The sequence below is a fragment of the Chiroxiphia lanceolata genome, chromosome 3 (assembly GCF_009829145.1).
Source record: "Chiroxiphia lanceolata isolate bChiLan1 chromosome 3, bChiLan1.pri, whole genome shotgun sequence".
NCBI classification, from domain to species: domain Eukaryota; kingdom Metazoa; phylum Chordata; class Aves; order Passeriformes; family Pipridae; genus Chiroxiphia; species Chiroxiphia lanceolata.
The window spans coordinates 38,090,618-38,110,956 of record NC_045639.1 but is presented as its reverse complement, the minus strand read 5'-3'; the positions used below and the strand labels follow the sequence as shown (position 1 = coordinate 38,110,956).

The following is a 20,339-nucleotide window of genomic DNA, read 5'->3' as shown; positions in this document are numbered from 1 at the left end:
GAGGCTGTATTCTAGACTTTCTTGCCAATGGAAGGGACATTTATATATATACATATATCCTCTCCATTTCCTTATCTTTACAATTTTAGATATAATCTTCATGTTTTGCAGCATAATATCCTAAAGTTTAAGACTGCTTTTTTGAGTCAAAAAGACCTAATTTAAAAAAATTACAACTGAAAGAAATGAGGATCTGTTGTGCTTGAGGGGTTGTGCTTTCTTTTAGTACAGGAATTGTTAAGCAGAGCCAAAATAAGAAAAATTGGCAGCCATTTCAAGTCCTGAAATGCCAAAGAGCAACAATGTCTGCTTAGTCTTCCCAGTGCAAACAGAGAAAATTTTTTTAGGCTCAGCTCTTTTAGTGAAGGAAGAAGAGAACAATTGAATGTCCTAATTTAGAAATTCCAGCTTCAAACCTGATCTTTAGACCTGACAACTGTACTTTGTACAGGAGCGAATTTCCGCTTTGCTTTGTACCCCTGATCTTTTATGCTACTTTATCAATTTTCCTTACATTGTAACTCACTTTTCAAATTAGCTTGATTTTCTTTATATGGTAGGTAAAAACAGTAAAAAGAAGAAGGGGGGAAAAAAAATCCTTTAATTGCAAAATAAGTACATGAAAACTAAGCTTCAATTAGTAGTAGGACATTACAGGACTAGAAACCTAAAGTTGTTTGAAAGGCACCTAAATTCCTTATTGTGTTATACATCTTATTATAAAATTATTTGAAATTTCTATTTTTGATAATTTGTAATGATTGTCTATTAATTTAAGAAGAAAGCCCTCATTATATTTTATTTAAAATTTAGCATCCAGATGTAATGAATCCTTCTTTATACCATTGATGATGTGTGATCCCTGGTCTCAGGAGGTGGAGTTTTGCCAGATTGTTCCAGTTGCTAGTAGTTTGCTTATAAGATATTTTACATTGAGTATTTAAACTATATTTACATCAGAAAAGCTTACCATCAAAAAAATTCTTATGCTCATGTTTCTATCTCAGTTTTTCACTTTGGTTTGGTTCACCACATTTAGCCAACAAATAAATCTCAACCAAAATTATATGTATTTTTGGAACAACATGTACTTCCACTGGCTCTAACAGCCAGACAAAATTTTGGCAGTTCTCAGGTGCTGAAGACAGATTTCTACTGCATGATTTATTGGTGTGCTTTCCAACAATATCATAGGGAAACAACGCTAGTCTTAAAAAACTTAAATTACAGGCCAGGTTTTGCCACGGTGAGGATACTTCCTGTTTTATAAAACATAAGTTTGACTCTTGGAGTGTCTCTTTAGAGTATTCCTAACTACCACACTTTACTGGTAACTCCTATCTCAATCTTTCAGCAGGGACCTTTTTACTTACTCTAGTCATTAACTATGAATTATTATAACTCCTTAGGGTAATAGCTTAGTGACATTTGAAATGTTCCAATTTTGACACTTAGTAAGGCAAGAAAAAAGGTTTTGAAATCCTTTACGATAAATATAATAATCAGTCTATTTAGAAAGTATAAAACATTGGTGGGACTGGGATTTACTTTTCATTATAAAATGTCACCACTAGAATTTGTCTCAGAAACACGCATGCTGCTCAAAACTCTCTCTTAAATGAAATTTCAGAAATTATTCTTCACCGGTGACAGTAGGATAAGAAAGGTAGATAAAAGATTTGGCTGAAATGGTGAAACATGAAAAAGAATAAAATAAAAAAGGGAGATTTTATAAACCTGTTTTTAGACTATCAGATTTGGAGTCTGATGTGAAACCTGTTTTATTTAGATATTACATAGTTTTCATCAGGGTAGAGGCCAATTGTAGATGAGACTAGTGAACAGCTGTGTTCGACAGGAGTTTGAGGAAAATTGGGAATTCTTCCTTTATGAACTACCAAACTGTTCTATGGCTATTGCTCTTCTTACACTGCTTGGTTTTACATGTTCTTTCTTGAGATATTTATTCAGAAAGTACCTGGGAACAAGTGTCACTCCTCTTCCATGCCTTTGCTATTTGAAAGGTTACTTTTTGTAAGGGGGAAGAGAAGGCTTGTGGAAGCAATGAACTGTTACCCTAAAACAATTCTTCTCCTACAAAAATATGACCGCCAAAGTCTTAGATTTCAGCAGCCAAAACAGTTATATATGTAGGTTAAAAAAAAAAAGGCAATCAACAAAAATGTATGACATATTCACAAGGATCTACTATATACAGTTGTGTCACTGAGGAAAGAAAGGATTATGAAAGAAGTAAATGTTCTTGGAAGTTTCCATATAAACCACGATAGTGACTAGAATTGGATATCTTCTTTTAAGGAGAACTGTATCAATGTAAACTTTCTGCAACACCTTGCCAGCATACCCAAATTTCAGAAAACAAAAAACTAAAAAAAATTCAGATGTACAAATCTATCTTTTCGTCTTGCAAAAAATAAACCCAGACTTGCAATATGGTTTGTGGAGGAACTCATGTTCTAATTGCAGGTCCAATGTGTAACATTAGAATTGGGGTATCTTAGCTTTAAGCTGATGAATATCAGGAAGCATATCTAGTGTTTTCTTGTTAGCCATAAGAGTAAATGATATTTTACCAGAAATGTACAAAAAGGAAACAAAGTTTGTGTGAAACAAGAGGTGATAGAAACCCTACAGACAACTTTACTGCCAGGGTCACAGGAACTGCTAAAATGCAGAGCATTTTGCTCAAGTAGTAAAGGGGAATCTAACCTTTGTGGAACTTCACTCACTCCAGGACAATTTTAAGTGAAAATCAAGTATTTTATGTTCATGAAATATAGTTTTTATGCAGAAGCTTCCAGTTTTATTGATGGGAATCTTTGATTCTTAATATTAGAAGTTACTTTTCAGTTGAAACATTCTGCCATTTTCAGGTTTCTTTTATGGTTTGTTTTCAGAAAACCTAACAAGCATGAATAGATTTTTCATTTTCTAAAACTGTAGCAGATTAATTAACTAAACTTTTTAAAACAAGAAGTGAGATTCTCTTAATAGAGACCTCAATAAAATTTAAACAGAGATTGTCTGTTCCAGTCTGTTCTGCTTCCTACATGACTAGTAGTTGAACTTGTAATTAAAATACTGTCATCTGATAATGTCGAGGTTTCTTAGGCCAGAAAGGAAGAATGAGAAAGCAAATAGAAATAATAAAAATAAGGGAAGAGGTATTTAACTAGAGTCAGAAGGACATCATAAGGAAGTCGGCCTACTCAGCCACTAGATGGCAGTTAAGGATTTTTGAATGGACTGCAAGGCTCTTGTAAATCAACACAGGGCAGTCCAGCAGACACCCTAGAGCAAGAATTCAATTTTTTTTTTTTTTTTTTTTTTTAGTCAAAGTGGTGGTTTTCTGGTAGTCAATAGGTTAGCCTATAAAAAGTACATACAATTGCTCTGTTTAATCTAAGCAAAATTTAGTAATTGGAACATTTCTCAAAGCTAATTTTTGGGACTCTGTCCCAAAAATAAGAAATAATAACAAAGGCCCGAAACATTAAAAGTTTAGAAAGCCCTATTCTGTCACAGTTAAGTTGTTTTGTTTGTTTGTTTGTTTGTTTGTTTGTTTTTTAAACCAGTGAAGGGAAAACATTTGGTTTGGTCTACAAGCCTTCTGGATGACTGTCTTTGTAGTGATAATTAAAAAGTTTTACTGCTGAATTAGCATCATTTAAATAAAGAGGTCAGTTTTCTTTTGGATATGAAATTTATTTCTTCAACAACAGTCTTGAATCCATTTTCTATTTAGTTCTTATTAGGGAGATGTTAAAAAGAAGCGAGAGATAAAAGTGCGTTGGACATAATTAATTGACATAATATAAAATATAAATCACAGACTCCATATTTAAATAAAAATAAAGGAATATAGTATGTCAAGCCAGTGTGGTAGAAAAATAAAAGCATTTAATTCTCAGAACAAATGTTAGTATTTTGTATTATATCCAAACTTCACAATACTTGGATTGACTTCTATTGTGTTGCTTGAAATGTTTACCTCTTTAAAAGAAATGACATACTGGTATTATTTTCAGTGGAGTGACAATAGCACATTTTTGCACTCTTCCTCCTTACTGTGGTGAGACTAAAATTCGTTTTCTTCTAATCTGTAGTCTTCATATTGATTTCAAGATGAAGTTTTACTTCTGTGCTCATTTCACTTTTAAAGGCTCTTTATTCGGTTTTTCCACTTTAATTGAGGTAGCATGCCATGTATCATAGATCTGAAATACACAAAAAATCATAGCACAGTTCAGGTTTAAGTAACATAAGGAGGTCATAAGTAGACATTAGGGTCATGTACAGACCCTTTCCCACCAACACCCTCGTCCAAGCCAGGTTAGCTTAGGTGTGCGGTGGTTTTTTTCTCAGGACTTAGCTCATCTCTGAGTATGGGTATGTGGTAATGCTAATATGTACTTCCTGTTTTGCCTAGTCAATGGTAAAACAGTAAGTCTTGCTATGTTTCTGATGTGTTGTTTCAATAACAGCTAAAGGAGATGAAAATGTGTGCTCAAACAGCACATATATTTCCAGTGAGTTACTCCTAATTCAAATACAACATATGTTCCGGCATTGATTAAAATTCTCAGGAAACTGATGGTCAAGTTCTTGTGATTCATCTAGTGTCACAACTTCTTCATCTAAGACTTTTGTGAGAATATGGCAGAATATAATATAAATTTTGCATCCTGTAATCATAACTGACATTCTTCTTTTTCCATTTTAAGTATGCTTTATACTTACACAAAACCAGACAAGCTTTTTTTTTGTCATTTTAGGTACAACTTCTTGGAAAAGTAGCACCAGCTTTAAGATTTGGGCAATTTTAGTGCATGAACAGTGTGCTTGCAAATTCTATAGAGTGGAAGTTAATTTAGTATTTACATACTTCCTTTTCTTCTGTCACTGATGGGGAAAAAAGGAGAATGAGAGTAAAACTGAGAAACTTATTTATTTGAACTAGAATTACTTGGTGATACTTTAAATCCTTGGCTCTAATATGAGAAAGTTTCATCTCTTGAAAAAGAATTATGGGATAGGGTTTGTGTAGAAAGAATTACCTCTTTTCTGTCTGTGTTTGTGTGTGATTCTAACCCCTAATATGTTTCTTCTCTTGCCATTTACAGTGAGCTTCTTGTAAAATACTACCAGAGTACAGTAACTTCTCTGAGGGAGCAGTGAATAGAAAAGCATGATATTCATATACTTATTGAAAATTCTGTTTAAATTGTTTTCTCTCTTCTCCTCTGACTCCTCACTTGTTTTACTCATGAAAATTGGGAAATTGAGGTAGTACTCATGCCATTTATACTATGCATACTCATACTATGCATTCCTGGTTAGAGCAAAATATATATGAGCTGCATTCATCAATTGTCAAAATGCAATTTGTTTTTCCTTAAATTCTCTAAAATGGAAATCCTATTTCAGATGAAACGTGTAAACTCCCCTTCTCCCAAAATATGATTTATAATGGAAGTTTCATTATTTATATATGAAATTTCTCTCATACTTTGAAGCAAGGTGAAACCAAAGAGATTTTTTATGTTCAGTGGTACCATACTATACTTGGATTATGTAGAATATTTTTGCTACTATAGTATTTACCTTTCAAATTTTTTGAAAAGAATTCTACAGAGATTGAAGAGAACAGATGAAGAAATTACATTAGACACAAGAGAGCAGAATGAAAAGTGTATGTATGTAAGTCTGTGTGCATATGTGTATATGAAAAGAAAATTTCTTCTTGTGACATTCCTAGCAGGACATCTCATTTGTCAAGTGGACTTATGCAATTTGAGAGACCTTATGCCATTCTCTTGGCATTAAAGATCAGGTGCTACCTTTTGTTAGTGTTGATCCTGAGAATTTCCACAGGACACTTTATGTAGAAGAGAGATAAGAAATGGTTTTCTCAGTAAGAATAAATACTTCTTTTACTTAGAAATATCCCAAATAATTTAAAAACAAAACAAACAACCATGATATACTGCCATACTCGAATGAGAAATTAAAAGAAAAGCTGAGGATAATTTAAAATCCTTGGATATAAAACAGACTAACCATTTTGTCTTCTACTTACATTTAGATCAAAAGATAGCTATCTCTAGGTTTTCTATTTTAAATTGACATAAATAAATAAAAATAGTAAAATCACTTATTTTCTTTTTCTGTTTTCCATTTTCAGTTTTTGAATACTTGTTTTTCTTTGTATTTATTCTTTAGAGAATAAGCCCAAAACTATTGATAAAAATTGTTACATATTGCTGAATGTTTGACTTTTGCTATCAATATTCAACTTTTCCTAAAAAGAGACATTACTTTTTTCTAATGTCCATTATACCAAAAAGGTTTTGCATAACCTCTCAAAACCTAAATCTTATTTTTGGTTGCTCGGTTGTGATTGACTTTTTTTAAGGTTCTTTCACCCCAAATGATACAGCCTTAGTTTTAATATAGCCTTCGTAATTTCAAAGAGTTAGAGAAGGTGACTGACTTCCAGGCCCCTGCCTTCAGCATATTCATGGATGCATTTGTGAAGGCTCTGATTCCATTTCCACAAGCTTTTTCTGTTGTGAGAAGTAGGCTCATGTTTCAGGGTAGAGAAGACTAACTATCCCTTTCTACAAAGATTTATTCTTCTTGCGGATACTTTTTGCTGCTTATTCCCTGCTGGAAGCCTGAAACAAAAGCAACGTGTAAACCTCCCATTTTGTGGTCTGGCTGAACTCTTGGGTAAAAAGGGCAAGTAGTGTGCAGAAGTATCATGCTCTGGACAGTTGCTTATCAGGGTGTGGCAAAGTTCACCTAGAAAATCATTAGCTTTTTTGATCTCCACTACTGGAGATTAAAGGCGTTCCAGGTCCTTCGAGGTTAGTTTATTAATGTTCATATTTTAGGTCATAGAATCCTTACTGTTATTTCTTCCATAAAAACTAGTATGTTTTTTGTATGTAAAAAGACAGAGAAATAACAATAGAATGAGTTAATTTACACAGTGACTACTTTCCAGGTTGCTGCTCAGTTCCAAGCTGAATTGAAAATCAGGAAAAGGCCTGGTGTGAAAAAGTTCAACGCCTTTTTCTAGTATGTCAATGTAGTAATGTTTGAGGTATGCTAGATTTTATTTTGTGTTTTTACAGAATGAGATGGATGGTTGCCTTGGCCTGAATACACAGGAAAACTAACCAAATATTTTAGATTCATAGTTTAAATACTTTAGAACAAACACAGGCAATGGAAAAAGTAAGTGATCCATCATGTGATAGGTATTTCAATAAACTGCCTAAATATGGAGGAGAAAATAAATTCAGACAGTTTTTATACAAATTTTTAAGGAAATCTGTGACTCTCAGGGTACCTGTTGCTTATTGGATTGCTAGCATAGGTGGCTTGGTTTTAGTTAGCTCTTCATCTGCATAGCTAATCATACTCTAGTAGTCTCTTTGCAGTCCACAGCACATGTAAAAACCACCATAAACAGATAAAATAAGGTTATAGTAAAATTAATAAATTTCAACCTTTTTTTTTTTTTTTCAGTGCCCATTGTCTTTTGCATACTTGTTTTACACCGGATGAGTGATAGAACAGTTGAACCAGTTTCTGGGCTAAATGAGGCAATGTGGACGGACAAGCCTTTTTACAAGTCTTGTTTACTGCTATATTGTTTCATGTCTCTCTGATAGTGAAATTTAATCTATGCTAGGACAGAAACCTTCAAGACTTGAGAGAGGCCTTTTGGCTTGTTTTTGTTTTGGTTTGGGTTTTTTTTTCTTGGTTGGTTGTGTTTTTTAAAATAAAACAGGTCTAAAATTTTCCGGACAATCAGGCTGAAAAAAATTATTTGTCCAGACTAAAAGTAGCATTATGTAAGACTACAGTCATTATACTTGACTTCTGTGTATCTCCTAGGGTGATCAGTGGTTCTGTGAGATTTTATTTTGTCTTGTCTTCTCTGTAGTCTACGAAAATTCTTGTTAGGTTCCTATTGTAGCAAAATGTGGGTATAATTTAAGGTTTTATTTCAGTTAAGAGTTACACTTTATAGAGAGAAAACTCTTTCAATCTTTGATGTATCTCAAGTTGATTTGGGGTTTTTATTATTTATTAAAATGAGTACTGTAAAGAACTGATATCTTATCCTCCTAAATGCACTTAGCCCAGGGATAAGGAACTCAAACTGTTCAGGAACAGAAACTTCAAGAACCTAATCTGAACAAAGTTCTTTTTCCTTTGACCTCCAGCTTTAAAAGTTGACATTTGCAGTGCTTCTTCAAGGGTGTATGTTCCCTGCTAAGCCTGTGTTTGTTTATTTGAACTATTTGAATTTCAATAATTATTGATTTCTGCATGTAATGGTTTGGGAGGTTTTTTTGTCACCCATGATAGGTTATGACAAAACCACTTGGTTCATTGGACATGTCTCCGCTCTTTAGTTTAGGAAGAGTTACACAGTCCTGACGCCAGCACAGTGCAGGCTGGTATAATCCATCTCTTGCAGTGTGTCACCGAGTGGGAGATGCTCTGACATGCACCAAATAAAGTTTATAAGTTCAGGCAGGGCAATGCACTACACTGTTTTTGTTTCAGGTCTTACTTGCTCAGAGCTATACTGGGGAGCTGTGCATCATGGTTTTTTATGCTTGGAGGAAGAAACATGGACTATTGTGAAAATGTGTATCCTTTGTCCCCATATGTACAACTTCAATAAAGTAGAAACTTCTCACAAAAAGGTAGTCTGAGGAAGAAACCAGTATCCAATACTCATTCTAATCTTCAGCAGTTCTCCCTGATGCTATTGGCAAGTTTGCCAACTTTTGACTCAGCTTCAACTGCCGTAAAACTAAAATGCTGCAATGAGCTAAGTGATACGTGACAATTAATTAGATGGATACTATTTTGTTGGAATGCAAATCAAGTCTCCACCAGTACTTCTCATTTGACAATCACTGTAGCACTAAAAAAATGCCTGTTAAATGTTGTGTCTCCTTTTCTTAAGGTTGATCTGCAGTTGCAAGAAGTAGCTTTGAAAATGAGACAGCTTTAAAGAGAGAAACCTGAATAGAGATCACATTTCTCTGACTGAATTAAATTCTTACTGTGGCTCTACTTTGTGCCATTCGGTGAGCGTGCGCGTTCAAAAATGTTTCACTTCGCGTAGAAAAAGGGCATTTATTAACAAAGCAGTTGGAAAGAGCATCCTTCCAAGTAACTGTACACTGCTAGTACTGCCAGGTATTCCCAGGTGCTCGCTTCCTGGGAGACCTGAGGGGTCTTATTCTGTCCATCTTTATCCTGTTTAACTGTATGCTTCATTTCCTGAGTGCTCTTGCAACTAGGTAGCAGCATAGACTCTGATTCATGAATTCTGATGTAGAGAAACTAAAAAGATAAGGTTTTAAAAAATAATCAATCCAAATATAATCCTATCATCTAAATATGAATTCCACCCAAAGAGGTGATTTCATGACAGTAAGTGACAAATTGCTGAAAATGAGCAAACTGCTGATGCAACTTTTGGGCTTGTAATAGTATAAGGTAATAACTTCTAAAATTGAACTCTAATATGCCTTTATTTTTCAAATATTCCAAAATTACTGCTAATAACTGCCATTACATTTATTTTCAAAGAAAAAGATACATTATGGCTATTCATAAAGTATATAAGTGAATGAAAGCTGAGAAAGACATAGATAAATATATAATACAGATGAACATATATGTGTGTCTGTATGTATAGACTAGGGCTAACTTTCAGAGATATGGGGTTTTTCTGATTGAAAATTTAGTTGCAGAATGGTCTGTAGGTTTCAGTCGCTCATTTGCTAAACTAGCTTGTCAGACTCCAGAGAGGAGGCAGCTGTAATCTAATCTTTTACATGTTTGAAGATCCTGGATATATTCCATCTATACAGATCAGCTCTATGCTGGACATCTGATATGCATATGTGGAAAACATGACAAGATTGGAATGAATTGGATGTAATGGCTTTTGGTACACGTGAAGATCGACGTGTGCAACCTTTAGCCAGTAAAGCCAATATTCCCAGATCAGTGTACACACAAGCCTATCAATGCAACACAAAGAGGACATCAGTCCCAGATTCAGCATCCAACTCATTGCACATGGAACATGTACAACCTGATTAAAAAATGCTGGGCACTGTTCTATAGCCATACACCTCTGAATTTTTTTTTTCCTGCTCACTCTTTCATACTCAAGTCACACGGATAAAGCAAGGGTTAAGCATCCACCTTTCTTTCTTTCTTTACAGAAAGAAGACTGTCCCACAGTACCTGGGTCCTGGGTAAGAACTCTAGGCAAGAAAAAATTTCCTCATAACTCTTTTAAACCCTGTAGGTTTCTGCTGTGGAACTGTCCTCTGGATTGAAAATGAAACTTCTTTTCATTATGTGTGATTTTATTAATCTCAGTCTTCCGGTCCTTGTCAAGAGCTTTTGACCATCTTTCACATGTATGAAAAATTAAGTATTCCCTTGCTTATTCTTCTAAGAAAATGGTATGATTTTCTTTTCCAATTGGATTTATATATAGTTTAAATTTCCTTTCTTGTTGAGGATAGCGGAAGCATTCTGTGACTTTCATTTGTTTGATACGGTCCTTTCTGATCTAGAGGTAGACTTTAAACTAGGGGAAAGGCAGAAATCTAATTAAACTGCTCTGAGGGCATCTTAATAGTCAAAATGAAAAGTATCTCTATCTAAAATAATTACTGAAATACCTAGATACTGGTACCTTGTTTGTTTGTTTGTTTGTTGTGGGGTTTTTTTCTTTTAGTTTCTTTGATTTTTAAACCAAATAAATTAAAGTACATAATTTCCTCTGGATAAATATATCTTCATTCACATCAAAGTCTTGTTTGTTCACAATATGCTGTTTCTGTGAAAACCTGGATATATTGGTGATCTTTAGGTACAACACAGCAGAAAAACACCAGGTTATTTGAAATGCTATGTCTTCAGGACAACAGAAAAACTGTTTCTTAGGGCATGGGATAAACAGTCCCTTTAATTAATCAGTACATTTTCATTTCTTGTCTGAATTGCTAATTCATCTCACTTGATTGTCCATTTTTTTAAACTTTAAAAATTACTTCTTTTCTTGAGAGAAATTTAATTATTTGCAGGGTAAATTGTCTTGTAGAACAGAGAATTCTAGGTTTTTCCTGTAGTTAGGTAGATTTTCAGTATTCAAGAATTACTACTTTTTCTTGTTAAAAGTTGAATCCAATCTCCTGAGTCAATGAGTTTTTAAAACAGTGAACTGTTCTGAGATCAGCCATCATTAAGGCAAATCTCTTCAGAGCCACTGAATATTGTGCTTAATCCTGTTGGCTTCAGTTTGTTTATGGCAGAAACAAATTTGCTGTATCTCTCATAAAACCCTTGCTGGAGTGTTCTTACAGTGTAAAATGGGAGCTTAGGAGAATTACAGTCTAGGGAAACTGGATTTGATCTCAGCTGAAAATCGGTGTGTGGCCTTAATGATCCGAGCAACACAGTCCCTTTGATAATGTTGCTTTTTGAAGAACTGATAGGCCTTATTGCATTTGCAGGTGACTGGTAGGGGGATAAGAGTAGATGAAACAAAGGGATAATAGAGTATTGTATTTCTCCTTTATTAAGAAATTCTTTAACAAAACTGTTCCTGCTACAATATACTGAGTTATTAAAGGAAACTGAATGGACTGAAGCACCGTCAGTAATTTGTAGTGGAAATGTCTTTTTCAGCTTTTTTGCCTTCTAATCTTAGTGGTTTTAAATATGTCTGCTGTGTTAATTCCTTCACTACTCATTTTTTTACGTTCTTTTCTCTGTTTCACATTTTAATTTAACCTTTAGTGGGGAGACCTAGTTGTTATTCATAACTTTTGGTTCAAACTGCTGTTCCAGAAAGTTCAAACAATGTAGGAGATTGTAAGTTTTGATAAAGGTGCTTCAAAATCAAACAATATTTGGTTTAAACATAGTAGTTGCTGTTTTATTTCTGAGATTGCTTTAAGACAGCTAAGAAACTCAAACATAAATAAAAAATTGAAACTTTGTCTGAAAATGAATTCTATACAGAAACCTTTTTTTTAAGTATTAATGAATATACATTTTAATAATAATCCCCATGTGGAAGTTATAGCTTCATTTTCCCAAAAGAAAAATTACTTTTAAATGTTTCATGTGTCAAAGGATGAGAGAAACATCTTTCTGAAATAGATCAAGGCAATTAGTTATGTCAGGTATTGTATGTGTATTTGCAGGCTTCTTTACAAGACCTATAATCTGAACATTTGAAATACTTCCTATGAAGTGAGCCTACAGTCTCATTCAGGATGCATATGGTTTTATAAAAGGAAATAAAAGACACTAAACAACAGTTTTGCTGTAACCACTTGGGAAAGCTGTTGCATGACCAACTTAATTCAACTAAATGCTTGAAGTGCTGACCAATATTACAAATATAAAGACAAAAAAAAGTACTAAAAAGTAAATGTGTACAGCTAGAAAAGATTTCTTTATTAGAAGATTTTTTGTTGTAAATTCATGTCTGTTCTATCTCTTGTTCTATTTTCCTGAATAAGCACAAATGGCTGGTTTTGGACTAAGTTGCTTCTATCAGTACCATTTGATAAAAGCGCATAACCATTAAATTTAGTACAGTTTGTTACTGGTACTTATTTTAAAATGTATGAATTACTGTGCCTTTTAAGGTTAATGTTTCCTTTGCTCGGCCTGCAGCAAGCAGGATCAGATGTTTCAGAGAAAGAGATAAAAAAATCTGAAAACTGTCAAATCCAAAATAACGGTTTCAGACAGGAAGCTTTTCTGACGTTATTCCCGGTCTGTCACTTGGCAGACGAGTTATAAATTCGAGGTGGGAGGAAAGTTCTGCCTTAGTTTTGTCTTACTTCTTTTCCTCCCCACTCATGCTGGTTGGAGAAAAGCATAATTATTCTATTCTGAGATTACCTCTTTTCCAAAAGGCAACATTTGTTGTGTTCTGCATTCCTGATCTGCTTTGTATCATCATGTTGTGTTGAAACCCAGCGCTCAATGCTATGTGGAGTCTGTTATGCATGGTACATCACTTGGAAGAAACACAACATATTTAGAGTTAACAGAGTTAAAGTAATGCAGAGTCTTCCCACCACTGTGTCTGCATAGCTATGTGTATGCAAATGCTCGCAGTACTTGTGATCAGCAGTTGGTTGTTTTCTTGGTCAGGGTATGTGCAGGGAGGGAGGGGTTACAACTGCCTTTTCGTTTTGCAAATATAATCATGGTCTAAAATATGCTTGTACTAATGAAGGTAGTGTTGTACTGAAGCAAGTAATTTTCCTGAACTGTCTTCTTCCAGTTAAAATGTAGCTAGCCAAAATGATATATCACTTTTTAAAGGCTTGTCATAACTAGGTTATTTTTGAACCTCTGGAATACCAGTATTCTCGATCTATATTTAATTTTTTATATAGTGATGAATTCTATCTCTTTTTTTGTGCTTATTATTTGTTTTCTTTAAAAGGCTGATTTTGAGGTGAAATCTGAGGAGCGTGCCAGTGTCATCCAACAACTTGAGCAAACTATTGAGGATCTGAGGACAAAAATTGCAGAACTAGAGAAACAGTTCCCTGCCGCAGAGGTACAGGCTGCTGGGAGGGAGCAGGAAAATGAGCACATACACGCAGGAGAACTCAGCAGTGTGACTCTTCAAAGGAATGAAGAGGAGACCACACCCAGGACTGTGTCACAGGCGAGATCTGTACAGACGTCGCCAACAGAGGATTATTTAGCACATACAATGCCTTCCATCAGTGCACTGCCACAGCAGCCCCCCCCACCTCACTTAGAAGGGGGCAAAAGCGAAGGGTCAACTCAGAAATTGCCAGCTCTCGAACTACAGCCCACATTTTGTTCTGAAGTCTCCTTAATTTTGTCACCGAAGCTAATCTCAGTGCCACTGGATGCAAGCCAATCAGTACAGAGTACACTGCAGTCACCTCTTCCAGGACCCAAAGTTGATTTGTCCCTTGGATTTGAAGGAGAGATTGAAACGTCAGTTTCCCACCAGCCTCTGAGTACTGTGGATACAAAGAGTGAACATCCCTCTTTGTCCCGAGAGCCCACATGTAGCATTCCCCCATCACTGCCAGCAACAGAACAGGCTGCCTCCCTGACTAGAGTACATGGGGCTTCCTTTGTCACTCCCATGTCTGTGGCAGGAGTACCACCCCCACCACCTCTGCCCGGCTCAGGACTCCCTCCTTCTGCTGACTCAGCAGTGCCACATCTGGACCACTCTTTGCCAGGTGTCATGATGGCGCACCCCCCTCCTCCTCCACATGTACCAAGTGAGGAGATATCAATGCCTCCAGCTTCTCCTCTCCCATATGCTGGATTCCCATCACCACCTCTACCACCACCTTTGCCTGGAGCAGGAGTCCCATCTTCTCTGCCTGGTTGGGGTATCCCGCCTCCCCCTCCACCACCGCCACCTTTACCTGGGGCTGGTGTCCCTCCTCCGCCTCCTCCTCTGCCTGGCCTGGGAATGCCACCCCCAGCACCACCTCCGCCTGGAGCAGGACTGCCACCACCTCCCCCACTTCTGTCCGGAGCAGGCATCGCTCCACCTCCTCCACCACTTCTGCCTGGTGCAGGCTTCCCCACTCCACCCCCTCCACCACCTCTGCCTGGTGCAGCTGTACCCCCTCCACCCCCTCCACCCCCCCTGCCTGGTGCAGCTGTACCCCCTCCACCACCCCTGCCTGGTGCAGCTGTACCTCCTCCACCCCCTCCACCACCCCTGCCTGGTGCAGCTGTACCCCCTCCACCACCTCTGCCTGGTGTAGGTGTACCCCCTCCACCACCTCTGCCTGGTGTAGGTGTACCCCCTCCACCACCTCTGCCTGGTGCAGCTGTACCCCCTCCACCACCTCTGCCTGGTGTAGGTGTACCCCCTCCACCACCTCTGCCTGGTGTAGGTGTACCCCCTCCACCACCCCTGCCTGGTGTAGGTGTACCCCCTCCACCACCTCTGCCTGGTGTAGGTGTACCCCCTCCACCACCTCTGCCTGGTGTAGGTGTACCCCCTCCACCACCTCTGCCTGGTGTAGGTGTACCCCCTCCACCACCTCTGCCTGGTGCTGGTGTCCCTCCACCACCCCCTCCATTGCCTGGGTTAGGGGTGCCACCTCCGCCCCCACCAGCGTTGCCTGGAGTTGCACCACCCCTTCCAGCACCAGTTCAGGGCAGCACCTACCCAGCAGTCCCACAGGGCTGTGGGTTTCTTCCTCCTCCATTACCATCTGGTTTATTTGCAATGGGGATGAATCAGGAGAAAGGGAGCAGGAAACATGTGATAGAGCCTTCTCGGCCAATGAAGCCTCTTTACTGGACAAGAATTCAGCTCCACAGTAAAAGGTAAGTCATAGAGTTGTGTAGAGAGTGGTGTTTTCACTTTGTGGCTTTCATGATATTGTTGTTTGTCATTAGCAAAAGTCTTCATTGCTAGGCAGGTCTTTGAGAGAACCAAGGTGCAAACAGAATTTTACATGTAGTTGGATATGTAAATGGGGTACTCATTTTCTTTAGAGTACGTTAACTCTTAATACCATTATTTGCACATGGAAGCTCTTCGAGGGTAGTGTTTTCAGCTGTCCTGTGGGGTTACATACAACGTGTTGATCAGAGATACAGGGGTGACTGTGTGCCATTAAGTGTTCTGTAAAATGTTTTTTTAAATGTCATATTTGTGGTCCCTCTCAACTTTCAAGGTAGCATTAGTCCCTCTCAACTTTCAAGGTAGCATTAGTCTCTCTCTGGAGCAGCCTGCAAGTTTTGGTAATGTCTTCTCTCTAGACGAATATGTGCTGATTGCATTTTCTGTTCCTCTTTCCTTTCTTCAATGACCTGTTTTCTTTTTTTTTTTTTTTTACCTTGTACACTCAGAAGGCAGATTCAAGCTGCAATTTATATGCATGGTAGCATAAAGCTATTTTGGTAGCCCTTACTTGGATATGATTTTGATATACTTGTTTTCGAGTTTTGATGCCTTTTTTGTCCATGTAAAATATCCTTACTGGTCATGAAAAGAAGTTTCCTTATAAATATTTTATGTCTCTGAGTAGTGATTGTAAAACCCTTCTGCTGTTATTTAATGATGAATTTCTTCTTTCTTTTCAAGTTCTTGCCACTGTCACAAAGGTGGTCTGCAAATAGCTGTGTATTTCTACTTCTCTTTCTGTCCATGTCTGTATGCTTTATAGTCTATATACAGCCTATTTTTATTTTTATGTGTGTAGAGTGGGTGAATATAAATAAGCCTGACCATATCATGACCATATCATGTATGAACAAAGAAGCAAATCCAGAAGTATGAGGCAGAATCAACAATAATTCTTATCAAAATGCTGCTGGTAGAAATTAGGCAACAACTTTTGAATTACTGCTATTTTATTTTCTTAATTCCTCCATTTATGACCTTATTGAGTTTGACATTGCCCTACATAGGTCTTTTGCTTAACTTTAGAGATTCTAGTGCTTCACTTGTGTGGGAAAAAATTGAAGAGCCTTCCATAGATTATCATGAATTTGAAGAACTGTTTTCTAAAACAGCTGTTAAAGAGAGGAAGAAACCCATTTCGGACACCATTACAAAAACAAAGACTAAACAAGTGAGTACTCATTTAATTTCAGATCTTTTCTAGGCTGGTTTTTACATATAGGCATATTTTTGCATGAAGCTGAAATGAATTGTGCCTGGTGTGGAATTGTTACCATGTATATATATATATCTATATACACACTGGAGAAAAAACGAGAAAAGGAGAGAATGTAGGATGGAGTTCAAAGTTATACGTGGTAAAGACCAAAGATTTCTTTTTTATATAAATTACTTTCCAAATATGTATTTTCTAAAAAATATGTTTATCCATTTTAACAAAATTAAAACTAAAATAATAGGTATTTGATGCTTTGAAATTGATTGCAGATGTGCAAGGAGTAGTATATAAATTATTCTGATTAATTTTATACATTAAATAATGATTTGCATATGAATTACCATGACTTCAGAGAAAAATTATGTTTCAGAATATACGTCCTAATGTTGTATCAATCAGAACAGTTCTAAGTTTGTGCTGTGTTTATGTATATAAAGAATATGAAGTTTATACATACAATAAATGACAAGCCACAGCTGGGAGAAATCCAACATTAATCAAACTGGTTTCTTGAGACAGAATGCTGTACAATACAATAAAAATGGGAAGCAGAAGGTAGAAGTTTAAACCCCAGAGTAAGAGAATTGAATCTGAATGTTTACATGACTAGTGAGCTGTAATCTTCTTGGTATCTTTGTAAAAATCAAATGTGGTGGTATGTTAAGTAATTTATAATTAAACTTTCAGGCTAAAGAGGAGAATGGTTTTATGCAGAATCCTAAATAGCAGTTAAAATTCTTGTTTTATCTCGTTTTCATATTCCTGTACTAAATTCAAAACTAGGCTGTTCTTTCTATCATCTTTTGACATACAGATTAATGCTATACAAGACTTTTTCCCACATTCAATATACAGTGGGACCCTTTATAACCTCCATTCACTAGATCTTATATCTGGGTATGACCTCTCCACATAATAGTTCTGGAAAGCTTGCCCCCACAGAAACATTTTGATCAGTAATATAAACATGTAGGTGCTTTACTGACAACCTACTGCAGGCAACAGAACTGGTAATGAAGTTAAGATGATTATACCAAGGCATTGGATAAAACCTTTCTCTGGATGGATACGAAGGATAGTGTAACCAACATACCTCTATGCTGCACTAGGCTGTACTAACTGGGATGGGAGGAAAGGTAACGGGTGCTGCTGCCTTGCTGTCCTCAGTAAATCTCTGAAGTCCAGGACCTCTGCTCCTCTTTTCTCCTTCTAGAAAAAGCCCTTTTTAACAGTTATTCTTAGCTAAGTTGCTATCTTTAAGTAAAAAAAAAAGAGTGCAACGATGTTACTGATGCTTTGGGTATGAACAATTGGTCCCTTCACATTTGATAAGGTTTGGTGATGAAAAACTCTCAACAGAGTAGAAATGATGACTGTTTAGTTCTGTAGCATAAACAGTCCTTAAAGACAGCCAGTGATTATGAATAATCATTAGATGTAGATTTTAATACTAAGTACTTATTTTTCTTGCAATACCAAAAATTTAGATATGTTGTCAATAAATAATAGAAAAAAGAAGCTAAAATTAAATTAAAAGGACTGATTGTTCTTAACTTGTTTGAAGGGAACAAGTTGTTTCTTCTGACAGAAATTTGCACACAAAAGTTTAAAGCAATCAAAGTAGTTGTTGTCATCTAGGACAAATATTTCTGTAGGCCACATAGATTGACAGAAGAGAATCCTCAGTGTGTTTCTTTTCTGCTGGTGATCAAACAAATGTGCTGCTCTCCAAAATAGAGAGAAATTGCCTAATGGAGAATTCTAACTTATTAAGCTGCAGTATCTGAGCAGAAAAGACCGACCAAGAAAACACAGGTTTTCATTAGAACTACGATTAGAGCTATCATTTATTGCAGATGTCAAAGTTAAATATTCATGTGTGAGAATCTAATTTGGGCTTTTCATAGTATTGACATGAGACGATTGAAATAGAACAGCTTCACAAATATATTCCATGTACACCCTCTCACCAGTTTGGAATGCAGGACTTCATTTTTTAAATTCTCTTCATTTATCCTGCAGTAAACATGTGGATAATGAAGTCCATCCATGTTTATCAGGAGAAACAGTTATTTGGGGAAAGCATGGCTGTAATTCCACAAGTATGTTTTTATAGGGAGTACCAAGTGCTGTTTAAGTGGTTACTGACTTACATGGCTTCTATGATAGTTACGGGTGTTGTAAAGATCTTACAAATGGTGTTTCTGCAGTGATTTTTACAGGGATGTGTTATGCAAAGCAGATGTGTTCTGTCACCTGTTGAGCTATGAAGGAGCATTGTAAAGAACAGAACCAGGACCCTCAAAGCTCACTCTGCTTCTTTCCAGAAACGTTCTTTTCTGGCAATTGGTTTTGCTCCTTGCGCTGATGTTGCAGGGTCTGCTAAGTGAATGTATTGTTTAGATGGATTGGATGTAAAATACTTGCTACAGTGGAAATAGTAGTCATGCAAATAATGACCAGATAACTTTCAAATGTATAAAATATTTGGTATTCTATGCAAATATATGATTTTATTGTAATAAAATTTTATTGTAAACTGAAATAAAAATATGTTTACAGAGGAGGCCACATGGCATGAGGGGGAATTCTAACTAATCTGAAGAAAGATTTGATAGTTTTGGGATGTTTTAGTGGGTGAAAGATTAATTATTTTGGAATACACTGCTGTTCTGCACACCGAGCTTTTTATTCTAAATGTCATAGAGTATATGCACGTTTCCTTGTGTATGTATATAGAGAAGCATGATAGGGAGTATCTAAGTTTCTAAGTAGTAAACTTATCTATATTATTGTAGGTTGGTTTGGTTTTTTTGTGTAAATGAATGAGTTAATTTCACCCTACACATGTATTGGTTCTAGTTGTTTTCTTCTTGGCATGACCATCTGCAAATAACTTAATACAATATAAATCAATAATGCTTTAAAAGAAAATCAATATTACATTTAGCACTGAATGAAGGCCACATTAAAATCCATTCCAGAACTTTAAAGGAAGAAATAAGGAAGCGTTAATATTTATTTGTGAATGCAGCTGATTTTATTCTCACTGCCTTTCATTTGGTGCTATGGCAAAAACTGTGATTTATTTCACTCTGTTAATGCATATATATCAAATTCTCAGCTGCTGTAAATGTGTGCAGGCTTGCTCCATGATAATGCCCGCTAAATCTTCAAAGAAAGTCTTTTATAGGCTATACTGTAGGTGGGGCTGCCATTGCTACCTATTAAAGAGGTCTGGCTTTCATTATAAGCCCCTGTTATAACTTTGCCAAAATTCAAGTCTTTAGGCTGCAAATTTTGTTGCGTTGGAGTTTGTATTTCCCCACGCTGTTTGTGTGTCCTTCATTTTGCCAGTATTAAGAGAGAAAACAAAGTCTGTTTTGGATCATGTCCTCATAGTTTCACAGACTTGAAATATGGAAAAAATTTACCAGGTATATGTATTGTTAGTTGTATAAAGGGTTTCTTGAATTTTGCATGTCTACAGGTGATAGGCTCTGCTCCTCTTGCTTAGGAGAGACTTCAGGTATAATCCTGAAGATTTTTCTCCAACTTTATACTGGTAGGTTGGAGAACAGGGGTCAATAG

At 36.4% G+C, this 20,339-nt stretch overlaps 1 protein-coding gene across 1 annotated transcript in view; it reads left to right on the top strand.

Annotated features, from left to right (window-relative positions):
* FMN2 (formin 2) overlaps positions 1–20,339 on the top strand; it is a 179,844-nt gene that overhangs the window by 57,506 nt on the left and 101,999 nt on the right. Inside the window, exons 6-7 of the mRNA XM_032681420.1 lie at positions 13,553–15,447; positions 16,556–16,700. Coding sequence (XP_032537311.1) covers positions 13,553–15,447; positions 16,556–16,700 — 2,040 coding nt within the window. The remainder of the gene's footprint in view (positions 1–13,552; positions 15,448–16,555; positions 16,701–20,339) is intronic.